The 10,416-nt window shown below is 31.9% G+C and overlaps 2 protein-coding genes across 2 annotated transcripts; one reads left to right on the forward strand and one right to left on the reverse strand.

Annotated features, from left to right (window-relative positions):
- Positions 1-4,054: 4,054 nt before the first annotated feature.
- On the reverse strand, positions 4,055-8,289 carry LOC128880229 (N-alpha-acetyltransferase 25, NatB auxiliary subunit). Its single transcript, XM_054130077.1, has 10 exons — positions 8,107-8,289; positions 7,757-7,981; positions 7,409-7,662; positions 7,101-7,324; positions 6,715-7,024; positions 6,321-6,625; positions 5,984-6,242; positions 5,659-5,904; positions 4,979-5,587; positions 4,055-4,890 (listed from the first exon to the last, which is right to left on the reverse strand). Exons 1-10 carry the CDS (start codon positions 8,165-8,167, stop codon positions 4,666-4,668), a joined length of 2,718 nt encoding a protein of 905 aa, XP_053986052.1. The 5' UTR covers positions 8,168-8,289; the 3' UTR covers positions 4,055-4,665.
- A 714-nt stretch (positions 8,290-9,003) lies between these two features.
- On the forward strand, positions 9,004-10,400 carry LOC128879315 (replication protein A 32 kDa subunit). The gene is made up of 2 exons (XM_054128342.1): positions 9,004-9,480; positions 9,786-10,400. The coding sequence occupies exons 1-2, from the start codon at positions 9,219-9,221 to the stop codon at positions 10,277-10,279; spliced, it is 756 nt and encodes a 251-aa protein (XP_053984317.1). The 5' UTR covers positions 9,004-9,218; the 3' UTR covers positions 10,280-10,400.
- Positions 10,401-10,416: the final 16 nt, after the last annotated feature.

The following is a 10,416-nucleotide window of genomic DNA, read 5'->3' on the forward strand; positions in this document are numbered from 1 at the left end:
AATCAGCTTCCAAAGCCTTATATAATATTGGGAGATTTTAATTGTCATAGCTATACGTGGGGTTCGTACAAACTAGATGAAAGAGAGAAAACAATGGAACAAATTATGGAAGACCTTAATTTGGTACTATTAAATAATAATCATCCAACTCACTTCAATAATTCCTACAACATAATCAGCGCTATTGATTTATCAATCTCTAATCCCTCCTCAATCGCACATAATTTCAACTGGGAAACTACCGAAGACCTATACGGAAGTGATCATTATCCCATACTCTTACACCATCAGTTAAATCCGATTTCCACTTACTCTACAAATGAAATAAAATGGAATTTCAGGAAAGGTGATTTTTCAGAATACCAAAATATAATCTCGATAAAAATAAACGAACTTCAATCTCGATGCGACCAAATGATGAATATCAACGAAAAAGTAGACATTCTAACGAAAATTATACTTGATGCTGCCAAAAATGTATTCCTAATTCATTGAGCAAAGCACAAAAGAAAAGGTTACCATGGTGGAATGAAGAATGCAGTGAATCTCTAAAAGCATATAAACATGCCTTTCAAAAATACAAACCCCACCCTACGTTTAACAATCTATACGAATATAAGCGCTTAAGGGCATATTCGCGTAAAACCTTTAAACAACAAAAAAAAGTATCATGGGAAAATTTTATATCATCTATTAATCCATCTACATCTACTTCTACAGTATGGGAAAAACTAAAAAAAATCAATGGAACTGGAAATCGGATTCCCCTTTCTAACATTATGCCGTCTTCAGACAACACTATCGTAAACAAGACTGAAGATAAGGCTAACCTATTAGCTAGTACATTTGCGAGGAACTCAGATGATTCCAACTACGATCCAGAGTTTCAACAATTTAAAAACTCCTCCGATATAATTATTGAAAAAATTCTAGAATCAAATAATCAATCAAATGAAAATATCAACACACCCATACAAATCTCTGAAATCGAAACAGTTCTTTCATCAACTAAAAATTCAAGTCCTGGACCAGACGGTATTTTTAACATATTCCTTAAAATGCTTCCACGAATTGCTATCAATTACATTACACTTCTTTATAATGAGATTTTATGCTCTGGAATTTTTCCCGAAAAATGGAAAGAAGCAACCGTCATTCCAATACCAAAACCAAACAAAGATATTACAAATTCACAAAACTACAGACCAATATCGCTCACTTCCACACTTTGCAAACTCTTGGAAAAAGTTATTAATAAAAGGATAATTTGGTATTTTAACAGTATAAATTTCGTCTCACCCTTTCAAAGTGGATTTATGAAACACTGTTCTACTTTAGACCATCTTACGAACATTGAAAGTAATATTTGTGATGCCTTTATTACCAACCAGCACCTAGCAGCAGTTAGTTTAGACATGGAGAAAGCTTATGACATGGTGTGGAAAGATAGAATTATCAGTATTTTACTAAATGTTGGAATTAATGGACGAATTCTCAAATTTATTTCAAATTTTCTCCAGGACAGAACGATCAGAGTTAAATTTAAAAACCAATTCTCACAGAAATTCACAATTAAAAATGGTGTTCCCCAAGGATCAGTTATAAGTGTGACCCTGTTTTTAGTAGCAATCAATGATATATTTAATGTTATATTAAAACATATAAAAACCACGGAAATTCGACTTCAAGACACGTTAGACAAAATCTAAAAATGGACCCACAAAACTGGATATAAAATTTCTAAATCAAAATCTGAAGTCATTACCTTTTCAAAACAAAAATTTTTAAATACACAAATTAACCTATCACTGGGCTCATATACTTTAAAAAACAGTAACGAAATAAAAATCCTTGGATTAATTTTTGACAAACATCTTACATGGATTCCTCAAAGTAAGTATTTGAAAGCAGAATGTACCCGCCGAATGAACGTAATCAAATCAATTTCATCGAGCAACTGGGGTGCGGATAAAGAGATAATACTGACTACCTATAAGAGTTTTGTCCGCTCCAAATTAGATTATGGATCTATTATCTACGACTCGGCAAAACCTCACGTATTAAACAACCTAAATTCCATCCATTCATCAGGGTTAAGATTTGCACTAGGTGCCTATAGAACCAGTCCTATCATGACCATCCTAGCTGAAGCAAATGAAGAACCTCTATACATAAGAAGAAGAAAGTTACTCTTCTCATATGCATCCAAAATATCTCACATTCCTTCAAACTCGGTATACCATAATGTCTTCTCAAACAGATACACCGCCTTTTACGAAAAAAGAAAATCCTTTCCTAAGCCATTATATCAGCGACTAGTCAATTATTTAAAGGATATTTATACAAATATACCTGAAATAATACATAGATCAAAGATAAAGTATCCTCCGTGGTTAACTCCAACGCCTGAAATAGATTTTTCTCTACATACGTACCACAAAGGAAATACAAATCCAGTAGTATACCAACAACTTTTTAAAAGTATCGATAGTAAATACACTAATCACACAAGAATCTTCACTGATGGATCGTGTAAAAACCTTGGAACCGGTTGCGCTGCAACCTGCCTGGGATCTCGGAAATTATATAGACTTCACGACTGTAGCTCCATTTTTTTCTGTGAAGCCTTTGCAATAAAGCAAGCCTTACTGTGTATTAAATCACTAAATTATACTAAATATGTGATCTTTACTGATTCTATGAGTGTACTAGAAAACCTGAGAAATTTCAAATCTTGTAAGGAACAAGAACCAATTATTGAAGCCATTATTAATTTGAACTATGAAATTACTGCTGCCGACAATCAAATTGTATACACATGGATACCATCTCATGTCGGAATTAAAGAAAATGATTACGTGGACGAAGCTGCAAAAGAAGCTACGAAAAACCCTTACCACAATCTTCCTGTTCATCATAAGGATATTAAAAAACTTCTACATAAAAAAAACACAAAATTCTGGAATTCCAAATGGATTCAGTCAATACCAAAAAAACTGTCTGAAGTAAGGATGTATATGAAACTCATCAATTTAACAATATGAAAAGAAAAAACTAAGTAATCCTCACTCGTTTACGAATTGGACACTGTAAACTGACTCACGAACACTTATTGTCTAAAAACCAACCAAAGATGTGTACCTACTGCAATGTTATTATAACAGTTAAGCACTTGTTTGAGTGTCCCTCTCTGCAACCAACTAGAAGCAAATTGAGCATACCAGATAATCTGCAAACAGCGACGAAAATTCTGTATCTGATATAATTAGTTTCATACAACATCTAAATTTATATAATAATATTTAAATGAACGTCACCTGTAACTACACCAAATGTAATTTAGTTTCAGAGTTGTAAAACAGAAAGGTGGTCGCTAATAACCGGTGATGTTGATGCGACCTTAAATAAATAAATTAAAAAAAAAAACCGAAGTGTGTCTGTATGTATAAAATATAATACATACATATCTCGACATTATTAAATTCAAATTTTCTTTTCTTGTCAATCCTGGTGTTCTGCAACATCCTCGGTTTCCACTTCAATTCCTGGACATTTATTAGTTGAGGTTCCCTCTTGAATTTATCAACAATCTCATTCTTTTTATTATCGTTCTTATCCGTATTTACAAGATGTAAAAGTAGATTTTTCTGAAAGTTACTATCGAAGCACATTAAGCTTTACAAATGGAATTAAAAATTGCATTATATCGTTTAAGTAATAAGGATTCGATTTTGCAGAAGATCTACTTGATCCTTGTTTCAGTATTTTTACAAGAATGTTCTTAAATCCTTTAATATCTCTTTACATTTTCATTTCTTAAAACCCAGAACTACATAACGTTTTGCATTTTTGTATGCGCCAATTGTATTATTTGAATATTACGAAATATACCATTATTAATTTTTATTTTTCAGAGTACATGAAATATAAATTTATTTTTTAATGAAGAAATTATATCACATATATTTAGTTCTTTTATTTGTAGTAGTTACTGTTATCCAATTTATTAATTTCGTACAAGTTAATTAACTGATTATTTAAATTAGATGATTAACAAGTAATAAATTTATTAATATACAATGTAGGAGGCAAAGTACAAATACGTAACTTTGACATAAAACAGGTTTTGTTAAATTAATTCATAATATCACAATTTGTGACACGTTCCATCTATAAAACAATTTATACACATTTTTCAGTAAGATATACTATTCCCGTAAAGAAAGATTTAAGTAGTTTATCGAAAATTATGTACTTAACTCAAAATGTATATGTACAGACAAAACAACCAAAAAATTAATTTACGTGCTTCATCTCACATGACAATGTTATTTATCCCAAATTTTACAAAGGCAGCATTTGTATGAAATGTATTGCTCACCTATTTTGAAACACAAGTTCGTATTAACAACTGGCAGTGTGCTGTTTTGAAAGAAAAGACACAATGAAGGTCAAGCTTGTATAAAAGAAAGACTATTAAATTATTAAATGGTGTGAATTTAGTGCGAAAGAAAGATCATTTCAAAAATTTTAATTTGCAATAAGCGTTCAGTCGATATTTATAATTTGATTAGACTAAAAATAATGTACATAATAAATGAATCACTTTTATAAATCAGTAAACAATTGGATGGATATTCTTTGTACAAGAATTTTTGTACAATTTCACCTTCTCAAGCTATTTAAGAGTTTCAATGAGATTTGAGCTCGAGATTTTAACGATCTGCAACTTTGTCCTAAACTAACTTGGCCATACTTTATTATCGGTATACGTATATCATATTCGTTACTGCTCAATCTTGTATGTAGCTGAAACTTTTCGAATTCTGTTAGTACCGAATCTAAATTTTGAATCCTTTCTGTAAGTAATACTGCAACATCTTTCCAGCTCTGTAAAAAAATATTAAATATAAAATCAACAATAATTATTCAAAATCAACAAAAGAAAATAATATTAAACTCTACTAAATTATCTTACATGATCGTTGTCATTTAAAGAAACGGTTTTTATGTTCTTACAGTATTTTTTCCTGTTTTTCTTGTGCGTGGTTTCAGGTTGTAACTGCCTTGCGCACATAGTACATATGGCACTAATAATTGCAAGAGACTCACTACATGTGGATGCTCTTAGCAGAAAATGCTTAAAGGACACCGGAATGCCCTTTTCGGGGATGTCTATTGTTTGAAGACATGGAGATGCTTGTAACATTTGGATACATTCGAAGTCAGGATAATGTGAATGAGACAGTGACTCTGCAAGCCGAGCAATCGTTTTCAATTGCTCAGAGTAATGAGCTTCACGTAACCTTTCCACTGCATCCATAGGAACCAACATTTTACAAGGTCTATTTTTCTTTCCCTCTGATTCAAATTTTTGAAGTGCTGAAGGAATTTGCTCGGTATCCAGTTGTTTTAATTCACTAGATAATCGGGTAAGAAGAGATGAACTATCAGGCATTGCACATGCTGCTAAGATTTTCAATATTAAGTTCCTCGCTGCAAGTAATCTTAACATGCATACTCGTGTTTCTTCTTGCATCCTGGGGTCTTTTCCATTTTCTGTGAACGGTTCCCAATCACGAATAACCTATTTAAATATAATATATTGTTTTTTAAAAATGTTATATTTTTCATCATGAATTATGTAGTTAAATTTACCTCCAAATCACGGTTATCTCGTAAAGAATTCAGTCGAATTGAATCCTCGCTGGGTTGAATGTGCATATTATTTAAAGTAGAAATCAGCGATGTGGAACTATCGCACCAACTTAATTCGAGGATCATTTTATCTACAGTAGTCATAACAAAGTGAAAGGAGTTCTCCAAACGTTCTCTTAACTCCACGAATTCTTGAATCTTTATAAAACTTCCATATTTATAGGCAAACGTTAGATGATCTGCACTCTGACCATGCATCACAATGAATTAAGTTAGAAAGAATTTCATACTGTTTAAGGTAATTTTATGAAATGGCAATACATACATCCTTGCAATTTGCAATGAAAAATTTAGTAGAGTGATCTAAAGTTGTGGAAGCCAATGAAAGATGGCCTAGAGGAGCAAGCAATGGTGCATGTAAGTGACCCAACGAATCTAACTGAATATGTTTAACGTCCAACAATGTGAAAACATGATCTGCAGAACCTACTAATCCTGCTTCCAAATATATTCGCACTAATAAAATTTTTAGATGAAAATTTGCAGGACTCGATACTAAACCACGTTCTAATATCGCCATTGCCCTACAAAATTTTATATTTATTTTTATTAAATAGTTAATAAATTTATTTTGAAAGTGTTGCCTTTTAAAGTGATATTACCTGTACAAGTAAGACGCGTCGCTAGTACTGTACCATAGTTCGTGTAACAAATGTGTAGCTAAAAGGATGTAAGAATCCGCAGGACAAAAATCTGTTGGTAATCTTTCTTGAATTGGACATAATTCATTACCCTTCTCATATAATTTACATAATCGTTCCACTAGTTGTTTTTGTTCATTTATGCCTACATTTGGGGACTGATGGAATCCACAAATACGACGTAATTGTTCTAAATGAATATGTCTCTGCATCTGTTGTACAGTAGTTGAAAATTCGTCTGGCTTAACACCTACATCTTCTTCTATCTAAAAGAGTAAAAAGGTTACAAACAGAAATTCGTATAAAAAAATATTATTTTATTTTAAGAAATACATTCTATTGTTCTTTTACTTACTTTTTGAAGCAACTGTGATCTGCCAGTAGGAGTTAACAAATCTAAGTACAGTCGTAAATCTCCAACTACACAGTCTTTCTCTCCAAATTGTGAGAAATACTGATGCATTAGATCCACTGGATCTGCAGTATTTTCAATGATTTCTTTATTTTGTGTGTGTTTCAATAGTTCAAACTTTGCAAGATACGGAGCCCTGACTTTTTTCTCTGATGTAGTTATGATCTTATTTAAAAAATCTAAACACTCTTCCGGTTTCTGGTATTTAAGAGCCGCAAAAACATAGTCTTGATAATATGCCCAGTTGTCGATACTACTTGCAATACACAGACAATGTATAATACTAAAATATTATAATTAAAAAAGTGTATATGCTATATTGTACTCACTTTTCTCTGATAAGTTCCTTATATGCATCGGCAGCTTCAGGAAAACGTTCCAATTTTAGTAAAAGTGCTGCCTTGCGTTGTGGAATCGACGAAAGATGCGATGCTAAGGGTTCGGATAAAACATTTAACATTTCTTCGCTTTTACCTTGAAGCTCCAATATCATTAAATAAAGCTGGACTTCTTGTTCAGCTTCCATTTTTCCTTCTTTAATTAGTTTCAATACCTTGTATCCATTAATTTATTAAAATTTCAAATGAAATGACACATTTCTTACAATGATGTAATAAGTTCACAATAATTTACAAACCATTCTTTCTGCTAAAGGCAAAGTAACTCCTTTCGCCAATTTTTCATCTGCATGTGTGGCCTGCATAACTATACTCATCACAGCCCAAAAATAATAAGGATTTTTTGGTTTTAGTTTATATAAAGCAAGCGCTGTTTGTTGTTGCTTTTTATAATCTCCGAGTCGTACATATGACATAAAAAGGTGAGTCAATAATTCTTCATTGTTCGGATCTGCTTTTGCTGCAGCCTCATACACTTCGCTAATTTTATTTGCTACAAATAAGAATATACGAAGTTACATTTTATAATACATGGTATATTTTACATATATATACAAAATTATACTTCAAGTATGACTTTAACTTACGTTGATGTATTTCTCTATAACAAATACTCATAACTTGCAGAGTAGAATCCTCGCATGGTACTTCCAACCGTACCTCATCCATGATAATTTGACACTCATTTTCTTTACCAAGCCGTAATAAAGCCAAAGCTTTGAGCACTTTGGCACACTGATTGCTTGGATGTTTTTTAAGCACTTTATCTGCTTCTTGAAGGGCTTTTTTATTGTTTCCATTATCCAACCAATCTAAAGTGCATAATTTAGCTATGTTACATAACCTCGTTACCGGTTAAATATTGCGAGTAAATTTTTATAGAACTTGGACAATTTAAACTTCGTGTCGTCAATAAAGATATGAACAGTAGACTTACCGTAAATCGGACGTAATCGACGTTCGTTAACAATATTTTCCACATGGGTCTTAGACGCCATGATACTTTTTATGGTAATTTTAAATCAACAAACCGAAAGAGCAAACATTCCTTCGTCTATATTACATAGTGCATGATGATATCACAAGGCAGATTTACATTGATTTTTTTATATTCACCAATACGATTTTAAGATTTTGGAAAAAAATCTAAAACATTTTGTCAATATTTTGTTTTTATTTCTAAGAACACCGAGTCGAAGTAATAAACTATATTTTTACGTCTGTGCAAAATATTATTTGTTCTATACAAAAGTTAATAAATTATTTTTAATTTATAAATTCGACTAAATTTGAATTCGATAAAAATATTGTTTAAATTATTTTTTAAATGAATTTTAAGTAAAAAAATTAGTTTTCATAATATGAAAAATATGTATTGAACATAATTTCAATAACTTGAGGAAATAGATTTTGTTGTAACTTCAAATGCTTATTGTAATTGGTGAATATTAATAAAAAGTAAAAGCAACTATGAGATTGTGCTAAGAAAACAACTTTAGAATTCATTCTCATAATACTGAGTGTCCCAAAAATGTTGGAAGTCGTTGAAAGAGGTGGTTCGGGAGGTGATTTGAAACAACTTTTTTCTTAGCGAAAATGTTGTCCGAGGCTTCATTGAGGGGATATTAACGGAAAACACTGACCAATCAAAGCGCGAGTATGGCGATGGAGCGCCCGCGATAGCGTATGAGCGCGGCCGCCTATCGCGTAGCCTCCGCTCCACCGGCATACTCGCGCTTTGATTGGTCAGTGTTTTCCGTTAAAAATATTTTCGCTAAGGAAAAAGTGGTTTCAAATCACCTCCCGAACCACTTCTTTCAAGGTGTTACAATATTTTTGGGACACCCTGTGTATACCCTGTATACAAGCTTCATTTTGTGACAGAACTAGGTTTCCTGTATTTTATGGTTATCGCATGTTCGCGCACAATTTCTGTTTGATTTCGTCCAACGTTCAATCGGTTCAATATATTTCGTTGTTTCTCTCAGTAGAAGTACTTAAAGATTGTTACTTTTTAAAACATTAAGTTCCGGTCAATTAAGCATAATTATGTGGTCGTCTAATTTAGATAATAGTGGTACTTTCGAAGGTGGATTTTTGGATAGTACTAACAAAACTGGCCCAGACGACGTAAAATTGCGTAGAGTACAAACCATTGTTCCTGTTATGATAGGACATTTACTCGCTGCTAATTCGGTTGATGAAACAATGATTTGGGATATTCCTGCACGTATGTTCTCGATTGTTGGAATAATACGCCACATGGAAGAGACTGCAACGAAGATGTCATACGATGTTGAAGATCAAACAGGTTCGATTGCATTCAGTTTTAGACCTTTATACTCCGAGCACTTTTTACACCTGTAGTCACCTCAAGCCATTTTTGAGTAATACTAAATTATAATTCTTCGAGAAAAATGCCAAATAATATTGGTACATTATACAAAAATCTACTTGTAAGATGATATTTCTTCTTTTTTTTCTTGTTTTTATATGTCTAGCTTAGAATATCCATAGAAATTAATTTAAAGAAATAACAATAACCTTGACATGATCTTAATCTCTTATTTCTTAAGATTATATCAAAATTAGTTATCTCATCGTTAACATGTTCAGGTACGATAACTGCATTGAAATGGTTAGAAGCAGAAAAAAAAACATCAGGCCTTGTCATGCAGATGAATGTATATGTTAATATAGTTGGCTTACTCAGAGAACAGAATGAAAAACGACATATTCTTATTTTGCGTTTACAACCACTAGAAGACTTAAATGAGTTAACAAATCATATATTCGAAGTTACTTATGCCACATTAAAAGCCCAAGCAATGTCGAAAAAGAATAAGGAGGGACAAAACAACGAATCCAGTGTTATGGAAAATCAAGAATCAAGCGAAGATTCTCCTTATTATGGAATGACAAAAGATCAGACGTTAGTTTATAAAATTATTCACGCACAAAATGATACTGAATCTGGTATAGAAAGATCCGATATTAAAGCCAAAGTACCAAAAAAGATTTTACAAGAACTGGATACTATATTAGATTTCCTTGTTTCTGAAGGTCACATATATACAACAAGCACAGATAATCATTTTAAAACAACTTAAAATCATACATTAATATTATAAATTATGGATTTTCTTTCCCATTTAATAAAATTTCACATTATTTAAGTTTATTTTGTAAATTTATCTTCTAATAAAATGTTATACATACATAACAAGATAATATGTACATATAGATT

Source organism: Hylaeus volcanicus, chromosome 7 (assembly GCF_026283585.1).
Source record: "Hylaeus volcanicus isolate JK05 chromosome 7, UHH_iyHylVolc1.0_haploid, whole genome shotgun sequence".
NCBI lineage: Eukaryota > Metazoa > Arthropoda > Insecta > Hymenoptera > Colletidae > Hylaeus > Hylaeus volcanicus.

Coding starts and splice junctions, on each gene's coding strand:
- LOC128880229 (XM_054130077.1), bottom strand. CDS start 8,167: ATGGCGTCTAAGACCCATGTGGAAAATATTGTTAACGAACGTCGATTA. Junction 5,588..5,658: donor GAGATAACCGTGATTTGGAG/GTAAATTTAACT, acceptor ATATTTAAATAG/GTTATTCGTGATTGGGAACC. Junction 4,891..4,978: donor CTTTAAATGACAACGATCAT/GTAAGATAATTT, acceptor ATTTTTTTACAG/AGCTGGAAAGATGTTGCAGT.
- LOC128879315 (XM_054128342.1), top strand. CDS start 9,219: ATGTGGTCGTCTAATTTAGATAATAGTGGTACTTTCGAAGGTGGATTT. Junction 9,481..9,785: donor CGATGTTGAAGATCAAACAG/GTTCGATTGCAT, acceptor TAACATGTTCAG/GTACGATAACTGCATTGAAA.